This window comes from Pagrus major, chromosome 22 (genome assembly GCF_040436345.1).
Source record: "Pagrus major chromosome 22, Pma_NU_1.0".
Classification (NCBI taxonomy): domain Eukaryota; kingdom Metazoa; phylum Chordata; class Actinopteri; order Spariformes; family Sparidae; genus Pagrus; species Pagrus major.
This window is the reverse complement of record NC_133236.1, coordinates 8,008,911-8,029,493: the sequence shown is the minus strand read 5'-3', so window position 1 is coordinate 8,029,493 and position 20,583 is coordinate 8,008,911. Positions and strand designations below refer to the sequence as shown.

The following is a 20,583-nucleotide window of genomic DNA, read 5'->3' as shown; positions in this document are numbered from 1 at the left end:
CAACAGACAGTATTTAGTGTTTATCCTGAGTGTGAGGCGCCTGGAGGCTCAGAGGGGGGACTGTGTGTTTGTCTGGAAGAGTTTCTCTGTGGCAGACAAATAGCAGCAAATATGGCAAAGTGTCATAGGTGGGATTTCATGTCATGTCTCAAAGATTTCCATTTACTTGAATGTAACGACAGACAATGAGCAGTCAAGGTGAATTCTAGTTACCTGAAGAATGCCAGAAGCATCACCTGTCCAGGCTCCAGTTTTGAACAACAGATTTTAATGCTCACAATGCATTAGGTGCTTGAAGATATAATATGTAAGATTTCTGACTTAAAATATCTAAAAACGACTACACCTTTGTTCTATATTTTGTAGAGTTGTTTACTTCACAAATGTTTCCAACAATGTTCAGACTCAGTTTACTCAAGGTAACGGTGCATTTCATTTGGTCGTCTGTTGCTATAACTTCCAGGAGAGGGTCTGAAAGTGAGGAAGGAAGTCAGAGAACAAGGCTTAATGTAGCGTTAATAAAACTTTTGACTCACTTTACTCGTGTAAGTTTGACCACAGGATCATTTGTGTTTATTCGCCCGAAAACAGTCAGATTATTGTATATTAGTCGTAACACCAAGGATGTGTGCAGCTGTGTTTTTAAATTCAGGTGAACCTCTGACTGAACTCAAACATTATGTTCAGGAACATTATGTTCAGGAAGTAAAGTACATTTCCCCTCCAGCTCCAGTCAGCAGTCAACATTACAGAACATAAACACCTGACAATGGAGTTCACCTCCACTGATCACTGCTGCAGTCAGGTTGATAAACAGGAGTGAAGATAAATCCACTTTTTAATCCCAAAAGATAAAAAGTAATCTCTGAACTCTCCTCCCGTCGGTAAACAGCTCCAGATCAGAGCAGAATCTCATGTGTCTCCGAGTGTTTATTCCTCCACAAGGTCTGGATCTGTGCCCGACTGTCTCCTCCAGAGCAAGATGTTTGTAGTAGTCACTTCATGCTCTGAGAAATTTTAACTTTCTGACATTTCTTATGTAAAAGAATCAATTAATCAATGAAATTGATAATGAAAATGATCAAAGTCACAGCCCTCAACTGGACACACATTGTGTTCACTGTGTCGTCTGCAGTGTACATTTGTGTGGTGTCATTAATCAGAAAGACTCGAATCATCAGCACATATTTATTGTGACCAGTTTGGAATAGAATCGATACAGTTACGGGCTTTTACATGTTATTTTGTTATAAATGTTAGCAAAAGTTTTTTAGTGAAATCTTTTTTTCCAAACCTCAGCTCCAGGCTGCAGAGAAGCTGACGGAGTACCTGATTGCGCTGGGGAGCAGCAGCATGTCAAAGTCCTTTCTCATTCGTCACATTCTCTCTCAGATCAGCGCTCTGGCTGATCAGCTCTGGCAGGCCTTCCAGGTAAACACCCCCACTGCTTCACCACACCACCTCCTGCATTACCATCATCTTTTTCCTCCTCTGCTAGTGTGTGTGTCGTTCACTTCTCTTTATGACAGTACTGCAAGTTTAAAGCAGTATGAACATTTAACAGTTTGTATAAATGGCAGTTTTGCATTTAAACCATACTGCCGTCATGAATCTCTCTCTCTTACTCTCACTGGCTTTGTTTATTTCTCTGTGTCTTTCTCCCCCACAGGCTCCCTTTCTCTCTATCATACACTATTTCATTTCACCTTTCTGCTCTTAGCAAGCCACCCTTTGTGCAAGGCTTCAGGTACAAACGGTTTGCCCTATAGACCTGTTGCCACGGCCACTCCTGTAACAACATAATCAATACTGCGTCCCACCAGTTTCCTGTCTGCCATGTATTCAAACATCTCTCAGTAGCTCTGGAGACCGCCTGATTCACAGGCAGGGCCATAGCTGCGTTTAGCCGGCCGGCTTCCTGTGAAAGGCAGAGCTGAGTGTCAACCCAACAGGGGTCCTTCGAAATGGAAATGTGCAAAAAAAGGAAAAGGATACAGATGATTTTCCCCCTTCACCCCTCCTGCTGAGCTTCCCTCCCACTCAGCAGGGTCGGTCATGCTCACTTGCGCCTGTTTTTTCCTCCTCCTCCTCCTCATGAGAGCCTCTCGAGGCAGTCGATGCCAAAGAGAGAATTTTATCAACACTGCATTTTTGAGGGGCCAAGTTGAGGAGAAAAAAAATAGCTGAACCCACTGTTCGCTGGAGATATTGACAATGCAAAACAGCCTTGTGCTGCTGTGGAGCCATTGTCTCCAACAAACCAGCAGTAATGAGTATTTGTGAGGAAGATTCTGAAGGCTCAGTCCTCCACAGTCTGTCACATAAAAGTGGCGTTATCGTCCTTGGTGCATTCAGGAGATCTGAAATTGTGAACTTAAATGAACCCACGTGTAGGCGTAGACTTGTGTTAATGTGGTAGTTTGACATTTAAAGGCACACAGACAGCTATCCAGGCATGTAATTGCGGTGGGGGATGAGAGTTCACACCCCCTCCAATATTAGAAATATTGAAATATGTCCCACCAATATCTGAGCTGACGAGACAAATCCTCAGCTAAGGAAAGCTTATTTCTCGCTTTTTGTATTCAATATTAAGATAAACTCATTCTGCTACATATTGGTGTTCATATATGTTCTGTAACGTCCATTTCATTATGAAACCCTGTGCTGTATACTGACGATTAAATTACTTTGTACCTTGATATTAATCAGCAGCAGCGACCAGACCTGAATTTCACCCAGTAATGCCCAACACTAGGGGATACGTGGGCAGATTTTGGGTCTGATTCAGACAGTTGCAGGGATGTTTCCAATTCAAAGATGGTGCTGAAGTTACTGGATCAAAGTCCCCCCAACTTTGAATCTTGACAATCTCAAAAAGGATATTTATGACTTGAAACCCTGTAGTATGAAAAGACGAGTGATGGAATATTTAGCAGAAACCTGCATTAGAGCGAGCTGACTGGTAAGTGTCACCAACCAGATGTTACCAACTTGCTTAATGATTGTTTTTCAGTGCAAAACATAGATGAGAGCAGCCGCGAGTAACTATCCTGTCACCAGAACCGGCTCCAAACAGAAAACAGCGAGTAGCAAGATGGCCTTAAGCCACTGTGTTGCAGTTTTTCATGTCAAACAGTAAGAAATCCCAAAGGTTATGAGTTTATTTACTTTCCAAAAGAATGAAAGACTGTAGGAGAAGAGATCTGTCGCTTCAGTTAGTCCACAGAGAGGATGAAAATGATAAACCTTGGGGCCCAGCCAGTTAATATGTGTCTGTCTGTGTCAAACAACTCATCACAGGTTAGTTAATGTTAATCTTAATGTTACTGAGTAAATGACACGTGTGCCAATTGTATCAAAACAGTACCTTTTTGAGGTTGTAACAACGTTTACTGTGAAAAAATATGGCCCTACTATAAAACACCTGATTTTAGAATGGAGTTTAGTTAAACAACCTCTCCACTCAACAGGCCGCCAGGAGCAGAGGGTGTTTTTAACGTTAATAATTCACATAAATTGAGCTGACCTACCTTCTAATATTGAATCTTGTAAACAGCATAAAGTAACGTTGGAAGTGGAGCTAAACCAACCTGTTTTCACCTCCTCTCAGCTCGTAGTGAACGGTTACATGATTAAGCACAAATGGCCGTTTAAAACGATGTAATTAGTTTACAATAAAGTCGCATTGGACAGATTCTTAAACAGCAAAATAAAGTTTCTTAATGACACAAAAGATGATAAGATGACCTGTACATTTAATTAGGTAGTTGTGTGTGTCAGGTTCGTCCAATTTGATGGAGATTGGGACTGAAAAGACACTCATTAACCACTGTTTCTTTAATTTTTTCTTCATTATGATGCTGATCATAGATCAACAACAACATAACATGATTGTTTGCCTGTCTGGCCATCAGATGTGTGCTCCTAATAGCTAAAAATCCATATGGTATTATTATTTTATGCTACTTAATTGGCAAAGCCGTCAGAATTTGCATTTACCGCCAGTCAAATTAAAGTGCCTGTTTTTACTCAAAAGGGCAAGACACAGGGGTGAAGTACCCAGAGGGGTTGGTCTCATCTAAAGCACACACAATGACAGTCAGCCAGCATGTTTGTTTTAATCTTGAGAGTTTCTGTGAGATCTGGAATCCTGACAATTGTTCAGTATAAACACAAAGTGTGTAGTCCTGAGTCTTCTGTGTTTTCTTACTATTACAATATTAAAAATTGTTTTAATCTGTCAGTAAGGTGTCTGTCGGTGGTCTCCCACTATGTTTAAAATCAAATCCTCAAGCGCACACCAGGCATTGTGTCACCAACCACGTGAACTGACAAGGTTATTATGTGTTGTTGGTAAAAGCGCCCACGCTTGCAGGTAGCTGGAGTGAAAATTGTGTCTAAATGCTCTTTTTGCTCTCTGCACTGTCGGCTTGAATCTCCAACGTGTAACTGTTGGTTAAAGAGCAGAAAATACAGAGAATTGAAAGTGTTTGATTGCTTTTACAGAAGAAGCTTGTGTACCAACTTTGTGCGCATTTGGATTCAAACAGAAGCCTGAATGACCAGTAAGGTGATTGATTGCATCCAGGGGAACAGCCAGATAGGTGGAACCATAAAACAAAAATAAAATAAATATATCGGTCTATCTGTTCCTCGATCTATCCATCATTACAGTTGCTTCACCCAGTGTCTGAGGTTTTTGTCCTTGCAGCCATAAGTATGCCCATGGAGTCCAACCCCTACCACTCCCACCTCTCATCTATATTCTTTCAAGGCTAAAGATGGAACAGTGAGATTGCTTTTGAAGAATCGGTATGTTTGAAGAATGAGCCGCTGGACCATCTTATTTGCTTGTACCTCCATGCCTGCAGCTCTCTGTGGCTCATTCTCTCAGGGAAAGAAGTCTCAGGGGAAGAGCTGCACGCCTCCTATTATGTAAAAACTGTAGAAGAGACCACATCTATGTTTCCATTAACATTTTATGCACTTAGCTCATGCTGTTATCCAGATGGAATGGTAATGATTGGAATTTCAATTCCTGTATCACGACCATCGCAAGCAAACTGTTGTGGAGCAAAATGTCAAGTAAATTTTGTTGTTGAGAGTTTGTAGTTACAAAGTGCAGAGGTTATATTTAACAAAGGAGGAGGAGGCAGGATAAGATGTTGGAAGTAAGGCCACATTAGGGAAGAAAAAACACCTTGTTTCCATGTACGATAGCTCTGTGTGTATGACAGTTAACCTGAAGTCCATTAATTCCCATGAAACCTCCATGACCTCCTTCCTTTTTTTTTTGGTCTGCAATATGTCATTCAACTTTCATCTTTTGATGCAAATCTCAGACAGACCTGTTTCACAGGATGTAAGCATAAACAAATTGGCTAACTAGCTGATTAATGTAATACAGCTTTGTTTGTTCTTACATTTACAAGTAAGAAGTTTAACTGTATATGTAGTTGGCTTTGGTATCATGCTAGCTGCATAACATATCGATACGTGCATAGCGTTAGTAGTTCAAAAGTCTTTTATGGTGTTGGTTAACGTTACAAATAAAAGTAACTCATTACATCACAAGATTACTGCCACTAAAAAGTAACTTGTTACTTTACTGCGTTATCTAAAGAAAAGTAATGCTTTAGAGTACTCTACAGTTCCCAAAAAGTACGGTAAAACCCTTTTGCAACTCGTCGAAAATGTGGGTTATATTGTCAAGACGGTGTGTAGCCAACTGTACACGTACCTCTGAATTTATTGACTCTACCGTCATTTTATAGCCTTCTTTGCGGCCCATAATCAGTAACTCTGCAGTCTAATAATAGGAATGACAGGCGCAATATAACATTTACAGCTCTAACAATCTGACAGTGAACTGTGCAGAGGCATACAGTATTAGGCACAGTTGTTTCAATGAAAACAACACAACACAGGCTCTTTGAGCCGGGTATATGATGTTTACAAATTGAACTAATGAACCCCTAAACTATGAGTGCTTACATAGAAACTATAAATGAATACGATGAAAGTGAAGGGCTTTTTTTTTTTCAAAAAATTCCTACATACATACAACTGAACTTGTAAATCACCACTATGTTGTTTTTGTCCTTTTCGCGCAAAAATCCAAATAATGGGAATATTACCACAAAGTTAATGCTGACCTCTCTGCTATCTGTATTATGCCTTTGATTCTTACTCTATTTTTACATGTTGTTGGGCAATAATGGACATTGAAATCTTGTAACAGTTTACATCGTAAGAAATCGTCTCTGTGTAGGTAACGTGGTGCGCGGATCTCAGCCCTCTAACAGTGTTGAGTTTACGCAACATCAGTGTGTCGAATGTTAACACCATCAGTGTATTTTTTAAAACTCTAAACTGAGTTACTCCCGCTATAACACTACAGAGTTTATACAGTTTAACTCAATATCACTGTTTATTTTACTTTGTTTTGTTTACTTGACTTAATATTTTTAAAAGTAGAACTGTGTGAGGGCATAAAGACTGAATTCAGTACTACCCTTTATCATGGTTTGCAATATTTTCATTACTGTAGAAGCAAACAACCAAAAAGTCCAGTAAAAACTTACTGCATGGCAGACATAAGAGGTAACTTATAGTAAGATACATGTCACTTTGCACTTTCCCTCAGGGAGTTCTTGTCCCCTATACTACTGCACCTGTATAAAGCCATTATACACTTCCCAGGCTGAGTCTCAGACATACGTCAGCTCTTTGTCAGCAGCAGCAGACCCCTCACCCCCCTCCTGTCAATAGTGCTGAGTGAAAGTATTTCTCAGCTCAGAGGATTTCCTTTGTGTGGGAAACTGTCGTGGCGGTGACATACAAAAGCTGAGTGGATGGCATCTGTCTCCCTTTAGTTCAATTTCCAGTCTTTAATGTTTTTATTTATTTATTTAATGTCAGGATAAATAGGTCTATCAGAACAAGTACACATTTATTCAAAATAGCACAGTGACAGAGTTGTTTGTCATAAAGGAAATTAATTATGATTTTTAAAATAAAATGCCTAGCGGTTTAATTGGATGTAATATTGAGAGAAGAGTACTTTGATACCTGTTTAATTTGGTTTGAAAGAACTCTGGTGCGTTTGCATATTTTGTTTGCTGGCCGCCAAATGGGGGCGTGCTAACTACCACCAACTATGTCCAAGTACCTCATACAAAACCCATGTCAACAAAACGGTCTATCCCGCTGACATAGCCAAAAATGTCCAATCAATGAGTCTGCATAACTTCAACAATGTTATATCAGTGCAGACCAAATGAACTAAATTGCAGATGTGAACACTGCTTTAAGGCATTGGCCATTAGCCTCTCATCAATTTAGTTAAACAGCATGGACAAACATGACTGTAGCTGCGTGCAACACAACATCTAAGAGCACAGGATAAAATGCCTAAGCTGCTGAAAAGACTTTATTTATTTATTCTTTTTTTTTTGTTTAGTACTCAGATTTTCTTTATGATGTGATATGAGCTGCGTGCGTCATCAGGTATCCATCAAACTCAGAGTTGCTATGCATTACCATCTATTCTTGGTGGAAAGCATTGATTACATCTAAGAAGAAGTGAGCATTAGTCACACTCGAAAGCGCAAACTGGAAAGTACATGAATCCTTTTAGGAGTTGGAGCAATGAGAGGCCTTGGTTTGAGACTTTGTTTGGGCTGATTTCATAAATAAGAGCACTCACTCAGGGATATTCACTGAGTCTCTTGTAATATTCATTCCACTATTTTTAAAATGCATTTCCCTGATTGATAATGATGCACTTCAGTTTTACTGAATGCAGCCTCCAAACTAACAATAAAACTACTTTATAGAAGAATAATTGCAGAATTTAGATATATTGAATGGCTATTGCTGAAAAATGCCAAATCAAATCAATTTTTCTTTTTGTAGCCCACAATCACAGTCATATTGCTTAAGTGGGCTTACAATCCGGACAGTGAACACTATCCTCTGTCCTCAGACCCTTGAGTGAGGAAAAACTTGCCACTTGAAAAAACAAAAAAACAAAACCAATCTTTTAACAGGGGAAAAAAAGATGAAAGAAACCTCAGGAAGAGCCACAGAGGAGGGATCCCTCACAGTTAACAATGATACAATGTGCTTAAAAGCAAAATATGTCATTTCTGCAGCTGGGGGGGTCACTCTGTCAAAACAAAACAAAAGACATTCGCCAAGTGTTGTGTGGAGGGCAGATCCAGACCTTCTGGAGAAATAAACACCTGATTCATTTCTCTTCACTCCTGTTTATCCACCTGACTGCAGCAATGATCCGTGGAGGTGATCTCCATTGTCAGGTGTTTATGTTCTGTAATGTTGACTGCTGACTGGAGCTGGAGGGGAAATGTACTTTACTTCATGAACGCAGAGTTACAGAGAGGAGAGGGGAAAAAGAAGAGAGAGAACCAGAGTCTCTACTGAGAGTTCACCTTGGACATATTTTTTATTCTTGACTCTTTTTAACACTTCTTTATTTTTTATTTTTTATACTAGTCTTTTTCTTTAACTCTTGTCACTTTTATTTGTTGTGTGAATGCACCGTCAGAAGGACTGCTTACTCAATTTCGTTGTACTTGTGTGTGATGAATGGATAAAGGAATTTGGATTCTGATAACAAGGATCTATTTGTTTTTAGACATTTTACTGAGGAATTCTTACATATTATATCTTGATATCACTGCTCTTGCATTATGCATCCACACTCCTACCTTCCACTATATGAAGGTTAAAGCAAACATTAAGACTTACTATAACTTGCGTTTAATCCAAAGCAAACCTCTGTATGTTTGAGTTTGCTGTTTCTTCCCTCGTGTCAGCCTGCCTGTCCCATCGTCTGATCTACCCACCAGCTGCGCTGCAGTATATTTCTGGTGTCTGTCAGTGATTTATGTGGGCGTTGTAGATTCAGTTAACCCTTCACTCTGCTGATAACAGAACCAAATGATTTGCTGGCCTGAATCTGTGGCCTCTTGAACACCCGTTACTGCAGGGGCGGCCCCCCTACGGGATGAAGACGGGCAGACTTTTCTGGCAAAAGATTCAACATATATCTGCTGTGTTGTCCTGCATCACAAAGTACCTCAGAACTAATTCAGCGTGGTGGAATGTAACAAAGTACAGATACTGAAGTGCAAGTCGTTTCTTTTCATGCCACTTTCTAAATCTGTTTCACTCCATCTCAGAGGGAAATATTGTACTTTTTATTTTACTACATTCATTAGACAACTTAAGTTGCCTTTTACGTAACAAATTAAGGATTTTAGCATACAAAACATATGAAGGGCTTATAGAATATTATGTTTTGTTATATGTAAAAACATCACATGGTTCCATCTTCTCAAATGTGAAGATTTTTCTAACCGATCTCACCATGTAGCACGTCCATACTGACACATGTTTAAACATTGATATCATTTTGAGCCTCTTTGAACAAGCTTAAACAGGCTGCAATTGACCTGGTCGGTCTTTGGGGGTGGGAACACCAGACTTATTAACTGTAATGATATTACAGTTTACTTACTTAGCACATTCCCCCAACACTGATTGTGTGATCATATTTCTTCTGCTTCAAGACATTGCAAAGCACTTCTGATGAAGGTTTTGAAACTTAAAGCTATAGTTAGTAATGTTGGAGAGCTAGCAAGATTTGAAAGTGGCACCTCCTCTAAGCTCCACCCCCTCCTCCCCCTCCCGTCAGTGCTCCGTCCAAAGCCACGCCCCCACAAACTTGAACGTGCATCTGACAGTAGAGAAGACAGAGAAGCTAATGTTAGCATTGGGCTAATACGAGCTACAAAAATAGCTAAGTTGGCTAACGTTACATATATTTCATGAAAATAACAAATCCCCCCAAAGCAAAACAAGAATTACCTGTCCAACAGAAAGACAGCAACCTCTGCATCACTTGTTAGGCCCTTCAGCTCCCTCAGTTGTCTCCACCGTTCAAAAGCTGAACCGATGTTGACTCTGGTTTTCCCTCTGGTTTTATCCAAAGCCTTCTTCTTCGTTGCAGCCTTTTCTGCATCCGGTTTTCTTTTCTTAGCCTGTTTAGCGGTGCGAGCCGTTACAAGTAACGCTGGCAGTGCTACTTTTGGCTGCATTTTCTCTGCCATTGTTCTCTCCTGCTAACTCGGTATGGAGTGTGCTGAATATTTCCGGCAACGGTGACACGTGATGAGTGCACGCAGGGAGGAGGGAGGGACAGAGGGGGGCGTGGGCAGGACGAGACATGACGGCATCTGATTGGTTCTTTCCACTCGGACCAAGAGGCAGGGATTGGTCAGAGTTTTTACAGGCCTGCAGCTGCCACAGAGGTCTGATTATTTTTGTTCCTTTTTCTGAACACATTATGTATTGACTACTCTCAGGATGGAAGGAGCATTTCACCCAGTATAACAAAAAGTGTTTCTGAACAGGATTACCAACTATAGCTTTAATAGGTTTTTTCCTTGCATTGTCCTCTACGTCTTGAATTACCATCAGCATTTTTCTATAAAACTTATTTAAAAAAAGAACGAAAAAAGAAAGAATACAGAAAATAACAAATTTGTTAAAAATACTGTGAACCATGAAACACAGCGTTGTGTTTTGTTCTGACCCCTGAGCTGTTGTTATCATTACAATTAAATTCCTATGTAGCAGTTTTATTATTATTATTATTATTGTAATTGAAATATTAAACTCTCAGTTCATCACCATCCCACCTGACCCTGTAGTGAATGTCACACAGGCCATCACCTCCTCCAGCTGCTGGTTAAGAGAGCAGATAGGTCCCATCTGTCCGGAGACTCTTAGCTGACTCAGGCCTTTTATGATCCAGAGGTTGAGAGGACAGGCGATGATCATTAAAGGGCTTCGTGTCATTTTCACACATCAGCAGGCTTATTTCCCTGCTGTCATTCTCATCATTGTTGGGGAGATCTTAACAGCCCCTCTGGGTGTTTGTCTGGAAACACATGCAAGATGACAAGCAAATGAGGAAACGAGTCAGGAGGCTTTCACGTCTTAAACTGATCAATTCTTGACTTTACAGGTACTTCAGGTACTTTCCTTTGGCTGTAATTGGTAATACTTGTCAGAATTGTTAATTTTAACTATTGATAAATTAGGAATCATTCTTAAACTACATATTTCATGCTTATTTCCGCAATGAAATTCGTCCAAATTTGTTTTCTCATTTCTTGATTCCTCTTTTATTCCATAACCCGACAGATGCTGGACACAATTGAGTTGTTAAAACATTGTTTATTTGAATATTTTAATTTAAGGCTGTAATGTTTACACTGACATGACAGTTCTTCCTGACAACTTAAGTACATATGCTCATGATATAACTGAAATAATAATATGATAAAATCCATCATCTTAATTAGGGAACATGCCACGTCATTCCCCTTGTGACTTAGTTAAGGCTTGGTTCCCTCAAAACTGAACATTAAGGCAGGCTAATAATAACCTGAAGTACCAGACAGTGCCAGTCTCCCTCAAAAAAGAGATTTTATTCTCAATTGACTTCCTGGTTAAATAAAATAAATAATGAAATGAAGATAGTTTGTCATGCTGAACCATCTGCAAAGGCTCTGTAAGAAACTGTTTGGAAAAGAGCAGACGCTAAAAAATAAATAAATTGGAAGGTGATTGGATGACCCATCTGTCAACTTCAACCAATCAGATCAACAGTAGGAGAGTGCTATCACCAGTGGAGTCAGTTGGTAAATCAAACTCTTAGTGAAGCTAGTCGAGAGTGAAAACCGCTTTTACATCAAGAAAAGGCTTCAGTGTTGTTCTTTGCTCTTCTTTCAATGAAATAAACTTTCCAATTCTGACAGAACTGATGCTATAGCCGCTATGCTAACGTCTTGAAGAGCTGCCATTTTTGTTCTCAAATGATTATCACAGCTAAATGTAACCCACATAAAAAATCAGGTCACTAACCCTGTATATGTCATTTAGACACTCAGTTCATCTCCTGTAGGGGGCAGTGTTTTCCCGTGAGCCTAAGACAGGTATCGCGTGAAGAAGTCTGCACCTGTGTGTGACGCAGTTCCCTCTAAAACCACGAAGCAGACAGTAGCAAACTGTAGCAAACAGTAGCAGACAGCCACGGCTAAATTAAAACAGACGTCCGCAGGCAGAGACGGTAGTCACAGGCAAATCCAGGCTTCGTCCGGATAAGCTGTGAGCCGAGGAGGATAAACCCCCCTTTATGAGAATTCATGCTTGATGAACCTCTGGTGAGTTAGCAAACTGTTAGCTGGTTGTTCGCTACTTGGCTGGAGGAAAAGATGAATATATTGTGCTATTAACTCGGTTTAAGCTGGTCTAAGTTACTTAATAGATGTCATAAGATGTTTTCAAATGTTCCCCATGACTTTCGTGCACTTTATATTGTAGTTTATTGCTTGAAAAAAGGTTGCTAGCTTTATGCTAATGCTAATCGCGACCGCGATATGCTAATCGCTAGCCCGAGTTGCTAATTGCTTTATTGGTCGTTGTACTTAGCTCATGCTAATCGCTAAGTTAAAGCTAAGTTTTCATGTTTTGTAAAGAAAAGGTGCATTTCATTTCTTTTTATGCCATTTGAATTACTCATTTGTGTTAATAGCCACTGCAATGGGTAACAGTGCCATTGAGGTGTGGTATATTTGATATTTGATTCAAGAAATTACAGTTGAGCATAAAAATTGTAATTCATCTGATGTTAAGAGTTAAATATTAGAGAGATGGATTAAAATAGCTAAAAATTGATGATATAAGTAAAATAGAAGTTAAAAGGGATGCATAAGTTATGTATCTGTTAAAAATGACACTGTTGTGGATGGTAATTCATGAATAATTCATAGTAATTCATTTTAGTGTGTGTATGTATTTCCTTGATATTTGGTAATATATTTCATGCCTAGAGCTAGAGCTGAAAATGTTGAGATCTCATAAGAAACTGAGACAGAATCAGATGAAGATCCTTACAACTTTGCACTTTCTGTGTAGGTTGGTTTTTTTGTTCCGTGCTAGTCTGATCAACTATCAGAGAGATAGAGAGACGATTAAGATGGCGAGCCCAGCCCAGCGATTCTGAGAGAGAGACGATTAAGATGGCGAGCCCAGCCCAGCGATTCTGAGAGAGAGACGATTAAGATGGCGAGCCCAGCCCAGCGATTCTGAGAGAGAGAGAGAGTTGGAGATGTGGTGTGGCCAGCCACAGAACCTACCTTGAGACTCCAGATCATCTGAATCACACATTCTGAGAACAGATAAGACACACACACTCTTCACCTACCCGGGTAGTAGAGATTTAGGATGAAATACTTGAATGGACATTGATACAGAACATCCACACAATTGGATCCCTTTTTCAGAACTGAACTTTCTTGAGTTGGAGAGCTCAACTTCAATGGACTCTGATTTTGTGTTTTTTTTATTTTTGTGGCGCCTTATTTGGTAAATAAAAGTACAGCTAAGCTGTCAATGTTATTATTGTTGTGCATTGATATTAAAGTGTCACCTGTTCAAATTAAACCACACCCACTCCTTTTTGTGAGTAAACTCCTGGTGCAACTCCTACCGGACCTAGAGCGATGTGATGTCTCTTTAACCTAAAAGTCAGGACCAAAGGTGCTACATAAACAATGCCTGTAGCTGCCAAAGGATGCTAATTGGTCTGCACCATTGTGGTTCAGCCAAAAGTGCTTAGCTTGAAGTCTGGCAAGATAGATTCTCAAGACCTCTTGATCACGTGTTCTCACTAATCCTGCTGCCTCTCAATGGTAGACAAAAATTCCTTACCTTGTAAAAAGGTTTAAAAATACCAAGGTTACTGTTTAAAAAGGTTAATCAGACGATTATTTCTTGAATTTAATAATCTATTATGTTGTCAGAAAATAGTAATATTGTAATGTCTGCCACTCTTTCCTCAAAGATACTACAAGAACCACTCCTCTTTTATTTGTTGATGCAACCGAGGCTGCTTTGGACAAATGATGACGACAGTAGGCTTGAGCCGATATTGGATATTATTGAATGTCACGATATTTGCTGTCATATGCAATATTTTTCACAATATCGAATATCAAACAGCTGTTACGGCATCTTTGGGCTTTTACTGTAAATAGAAAATACCTGTGGCGCTGTCATGGCAGGACTTAGTTTCTAAGGAGAATGCCAGCTTGCCAATGTGGCAGTATTATGGGTTTAAAGCGGGAGAAAATGGCGAGCCAAGGGATTTGAATGAGGCTGCATGTCGTCTTTGACGTAAACAGGTGTTAACTAAACGGGGCAATGCCACAAATTTGCAGTCTCACCTAAACGTCCATCACAAGTGAGCGAGCGATGATAATCTCGTCTGTCGCAACATTTGGACAGAACAATATTGTGATATAAAAGTTTAAATATTGCCCAAGCCTAGACGATAGTGAAACAAAGCAAATGTGTTTTATTGTCGTACCACCAGACTACAGAGCAGCTTCTTTCCTCAGGCTGAGACTCGTCAATTCATCCTCAGCACTCCACCATAAAAATTAGTTTTAACTTTATCTTATCTGACCATCCTTGTTGTATGTTCAAGTTGACATATTCAGTCATGTCTCGTTTTGTTGGACCAACAGCCGAAAATCTTAAGATATCAATTTTAATTTAATAGAAGACAAGGAAAAGGAAAAGTTAAATATATTCTGAAATATTCACAATGAAAGAGAGGAACTCTGTGGATATCATCTTAGAAAAATGACTGAATGATTAAATGACAAACAAAATAATTGCTAGTTACTGATTAATCAAGTGATTGTTTCAGCTATAGGTCAACTTATGATTTCAGTACAGTAAAGCAGACATTTCATAAGGAAATAAATATATACAATTTTAGTTTCAAAGCTGTCATAGGCATCATCTTAAGAACAAGTATTTGGATGCACTATTTCAAGGACAGAGGTGGTAATGAGACGATGCATTAAATTCATGAGTATTCTATCAGGAGCAGCGTGGCAGAGGCCACTGTTCCTGTCTGACATACATCCTCAGAGACGCTGCAGCCTGGTGCCACTGTCCTTGGAGCAGCGTGGCATACAGATTAGCCGTGCCATCTGGGTGCTGTGTTGTTCTGTCAGAGGGCGTGACAGTCAGCAGCGTACACCAAACAGCCACAGCCCCTCAGGACAAAGCCACCGTGAAACCCAGCAATCACACTAAACCACTGGGCAGTGTAAATGCCACTCTGACGCCATTACTATGCATCCTCAGTTGTCAGATGTCCCAGTGTCTACGCTGTATGCAAACTGTGGGTGGTGCACGGCTAGCTGTCTCATCTTCACCGCATGTTTTTTTAAAAATGTATTTAATGTGGAGGCCTGTAGATACATGGAAGGCAGGAAGAGAACAACATCTCAGTTGGATACTGTTCAGAAAGGAGAAAACAACAAGAGGAAACTGAATAATTACTTGAATTATTTAACTACTGTAAGTACAAAAGAATTCAATGTGAATATGAAAATGAACCAAATGATGCTTCTGGAACCGCATTAGTGCAGAGATTCCCTCTCACTGAACGTAACTGGTCAGTTGATCCGTGCTTCCTGGTGACCCTTGTAGAGTTTCCAGGAGCCCAAGGGGTTTTGTTTTGTTTTGTTTTGTCCAATCAAGAGACCACAAAAGGGAGAAGCTGCAAATCTTTACATTTTACAACTGGACCAGAGAATATTTGGTACTTAATTCAATTATTCAGTTTTACAGTATTATCAGAATTGTTGATTCATTTACTGTTGATTGACTCACTGATTCTGGGGGAGGGAGGAGGATCCCATTCAGCAAAGGGCACAGGCTGGAATTGAACCTGGGCCACTGCAGTAAAAACCTGGCTGTAGTACAGGTGAGCTACCAGGGTGCTCAGAAATGGCCAATGTCATAAGTTTATTGGAGAAAAACGGGCAGTAATTTTGAAATATGGTGAGATTTTCCTGGTCAAATCTATGTGGCGTGTATTAGAGTGAGGCTCGGCCATATTTGCCTGTCTGAATTCAACTGAGTCTGAGAGTTACGTCTACTAAGTGTGCTTGTTTTTGCCACTGATAGGCTGAGGTTGTTATTCTTAGTGTCCAACAACATTACCGTAACCATTCTGACAGAGAGGGACCTTTTTGTTAAATAAGTTCTTTTTTGTAACAGAAAACAGTCTCGTTCAAGGAAAAACATGTAGAAATTGGGTCCAGGTTTAAAAATACCAGAATATGCCTCTAAAGAGACTAAAATGCTCTGTAGAGCTACACATGGTAATAATTCCACTCCATTCTTTCATTAGTTGTGTTTGATTAATGGTAAGATTTCTAAACAATTGTATGCTCTCAATTGTTCTAAAGCTTGATAAAATATTGAACTTGAAATTGAACATTTATTGTGTTAAGAAATTGCTGATCATGATATATGCATGATCATTAGTTGCTTGGAGAATTAAAGAATTATAAGTAATTTGAGTGCAGAGAGTCTTGGTGAGGCGGCCATCCTGGTTAATCTTCCATTCATGCCCCGAAACTTCTCCGTGTTATTGTCTCATTAGAATGATCTGATGAGTTTCCCAGCCAGCCAGTGTCTGGGCCGATCGCCCTTAATGATATTAAGTTTGGCTAGTGGGATATTAAATTTAGCTTTGGGATGATGAATGAGTTTTCGACACAAGTAGGGTTCAGCTGTGGTGGCAAAGCCAGAGGAAATGAGCATCGCAGCTGATGCCTGTAAAGGCCAGTGCCAGTTCAATTTGCAGCCTTTTGGCTCCACAGTCCTCAGTGAATGCTCAGGGAATATTTTTGCTGCAGGACTGCTCCGTACATCATTTTTAAATACCAGGAGGAGGAGGCTGATTCCTGAGTTTCAAATACTCCTACATTTTTCTTGAGAGCCGGGTGGTACGATGCTTGATGGTCATCTCTGACTCACATGAGATGAATTCATTCTCAGAAATTGTGAGTTTAATGGAACTTCTTTGTGGGTGTGAGAGCCAGTGGTATTTGGAGAAAGTCATGAAGAGATGTGAGATGAGCAGCGGTGCACACGCGTGGCATTTCCAGGAAAGTGGCCTCATGTGCCTTAAAGCTCATTTGTTATGGGTTTCATGTGTGTCACCATGACCGCAGAAAGTTCAGCTGGATCACTGCCTCCAAGGCTCTGAGAGAATGTGAAACTTAGAGAAATCCTAACCCTTCAGTGGCTGAAAAATTCCAACTCTTTTTAAAGACTGCACTATGAATAATCAGGTCACTTTTTTCACAAAATGTCAGTTGTTGTGATGCAGAGAAAAGTCAGTTCTGTAGTTAGTAGGATTGGGTGATGTCTGCCAATTTGCCATATGACAAGGTCTACAGTGAAACATCGTGATGGACAATGACATCGTTGTTTATGAATTTGAGGCAGTGTGTCCCCTCAGTGTTGTCGTAAGTCAGCAGTTGCGTATTAGCCCACCAATGTAGGCAGCGCTGTTTCCCACCATTGCTCTGACATGAATCTCACACTCTCTCACCCTGCAGAGGAAACCATCTCCTGTTACCACTGACATACACCCCTGTGCCAGGTTTAAAAGCGCCCCTTGTCTCTGCACCACATGTCCGTAACTTAGCTTTGTTCCGCCTCATATGCAAAAAAAACCAACGTTGGTCGACTATCCTAGGAAGCTAAGCTAAGAAAACTGTATAAAATCAGCATGACTGAGAGAAACAGTGGATGAAGGGAAGGATCCAGTTAACTTTTTGAATGTTTTAACCCTAACCCTAAAATTCTTTCCCATAGTTTTGGAATCTATGAGTTAAAGCGAAAAAGATGAAATTTTGAGGCATGGTTGAGGAATGCCTAAATTCAATTAACAATGTTAGTTGTTCTGTTTTTGACTTGTCAAAATGTCTGCTGTGATAAAGGTCCATCTATTATATGACAAAGAAATAGGAGGGCCCTGATTGGTTGAAGATTATCATGTCTTTGTCATTTATGTGCCATGTCGATCGTAGCATATCTAAGCTAGCACGTGCTCATTTATCAGTCTAGCTCTTTTATACTGTTTTCTATTCGCCTGACTATCTAGCTGAACTGCAAGATATACACTCCTTATAAAAAAGCAGCCAGAATCATGTAAAGCAAAATAAATATTTAATGTATATACAGAGAAATTGTATTTTTTACTGCTAACATAATTTGCTAGTCGTGTCAGGCTCCAGTTCCGTCATCAGAGCCCCATAATGTTCACACAGACCCACAGTGAGAATTACAAACATCCCTCCTCTCTGCTCAAGTTGCCGTAGAGCGCCTTGTCAGTATATCTCTGCTTCTTTTTACACTTACTCACCAGCTCTGCAGCGCTCCTCAGGGAGAAAGAAAACCAATAACACCTTCGCAGGGAAAACAAATAACGACATTGTGATAGTTTTCTTCCTGCTGTAAGCTTTGTATGAAACACAGGGCTGCCAGGTGGGGAGGATGCTGGCATGACGAGTTGAGTCAGCAGTAAGTTGAGAGGAGGAGATAGTCGGTCCTGATACCGGAAGACCAGCCAGGGGGAACCATTGTGTAGTAACAATCACTGCAGCATCCAGGTGCCGATAAAGCTGCAGACACAGAGATGCAAGTCTCAGGGTAGAAATCCAACTTCTTTTACATCAGCTGTAGTGGCCATGTTAACCATATTAAACATTTCATCTTCACTTTTTCTGGTGTTACAAACATCCACCTAACATGGGGTGCTCACAGTCACAGAGGCTAAAAGACAATAACCCGATGGTGTTTATAAATAAAAGTTAGGTTAATCGGTTACTCTGTGTGAATGTGAGCGTGAATGGTTGTTTGTCCCTATATATCAGCCATGTGATGAACTGGCGACTTATCCAGGGTGTACCCCGCCATTGCCCAATGTCAGCTAGGATCGGCTCCAGCCCCCCCGTGACCCTGAAAAGGATAAGCGGTTCCAGATAATGGATGGATGGATGGATGGATGATTATAACTTTGTTGTTTCTTTATTTTAAACAGTTGAACTACTGTTTAAATAAGATCTTGTAATTGTCTATTCAATTTTAAATAAATCACATTTTATAAGCATGGGTGCCTTGTCTCTTTTGCTCACTACAGCCAAGAACCGCCCTGTCCAGTCTTGATTTATATACAGTACATAACTATATATGTCTGGGTCTGCTCCTTATTAAACATTAATGCTGCCTACGTAGATTGTATTCAAATCAGTTCAAACCAGTTACCTGTTTGACAGCCCTAAGAGGTCGTATAATTTCTCAGTATTATGTAAAATGCCATTTGGATCCTTTTATCATATCGGTTTTTCTGTGTTATCATAATAGTCCTCTTTCTATTTAAATGTTGAGTAAGTGGATTTCTGAAAAGTAAGCAAATTTAAATGTGGATCATGGGGTTTTATCCTCTTCTGTTATGCTAATATACTCGAAAGATGTGACAAGATAACAGAATTAATCAAGCACCATTTCTGGCCCATCGTGACATTTCAGTGTTGTTTCCCACCTAAAATGATATTTTAATGAATGAATTTATCTCTTCTGACTCACGCTTATCTTGCTGTGTGTTTTTTAATCAGCGGCTTTTGGAACTGTTTCAGCAATAAGGGATCCTGTCTGAACTCAAAGGGTAGATTTTTTTTTATTGTCTTTGCATTCAGATGTTGGTATACACATTCCACAATGAGACAGCTAGTTCTACAGCGATTCAGTGTTTGAAAATTCTATTATTCTAATACTATTCTGCAACAAAAGACTCGCTTTCACACCTAGGTCTAGTTTGAAACTTTTTTGGGTTACTGAAGCTCTTCTTCCCAGATTTTCTGCCCGGTTTCTGTTTTTATGTTTTAATCGAAAAGCATTTGTAGTCAGGTTGTTTTGAGCTTATTATTTTCTGTACACTTCCGGAACTACTGAACAGATTTCAATGAAACTTGGAAACAGAATAGACCCCATTATTTCTCACTTTCTTTAACATTGTGAAATAGGGACATTTTCATTAATTTGTCAGGGAATAATGCACGGAGCTTGACAAAAAGACACAAGGCAACTCAAAGTGCTTTACAGGGGCATAAAATTACATTCAAAGACATTAAAAATTGCATTTAAAATACATTAAAAACAAGTAGGAAGAAATCAAGAAACAAAACATTAAAATATGTTAAAGAATAGGCAAATAAGCTAAAAGAGAATAGGTTTAAAAGAGACAAGACTAAAGAATAAAAGTCATAGTGCAGTTCAAAGCCTTAAAATTGCTTCAATGAAAGGTCCTCAGCCTTGATTTAAAAGAGGTAGAGGAGAGTTGGAGCGGACCTGCAGTTTTCTGGGAGTTTGTTCCAGATATTTGTTACATAATAACTGAATGCTGCTTCTCCATGTTTAGTTTTGACTCTAGGGACTGAAAGCAGACTTGTACCTGACGACCTCAGAGGTCTGGATGGTTCATAACGTAGCAGCAGATCAGGAATGTATTTTGGCCTGAAACCATTCAGTGCCTTATTGAAATCCATTCTTTAACAGACAGGAAGCCAGTGTAAAGACTGAAGAACTGGAGTGATGTTATCTATTTTT

General features: G+C 39.8%; 1 protein-coding gene and 1 long non-coding RNA gene across 4 annotated transcripts in view; both read left to right on the top strand.

Annotated features, from left to right (window-relative positions):
• The window catches only part of mei4 (meiosis-specific, MEI4 homolog (S. cerevisiae)), a 123,465-nt gene that overhangs the window by 21,143 nt on the left and 81,739 nt on the right, over positions 1-20,583 (top strand). For 2 of the 3 annotated variants that reach the window (XM_073493318.1, XM_073493316.1), the window contains exon 4: positions 1,300-1,431. The exons of the other annotated variant lie outside the window; for it this stretch is intronic. In XM_073493318.1, the coding sequence (XP_073349419.1) occupies positions 1,300-1,431 (132 nt within the window). The remainder of the gene's footprint in view (positions 1-1,299; positions 1,432-20,583) is intronic. 3 annotated transcript variants of the gene reach the window in all.
• LOC141018369 (uncharacterized) lies at positions 12,076-13,542 on the top strand. Its single transcript, XR_012180717.1, has 2 exons — positions 12,076-12,260; positions 13,015-13,542. It is a non-coding gene; the product is annotated as an uncharacterized lncRNA (long non-coding RNA).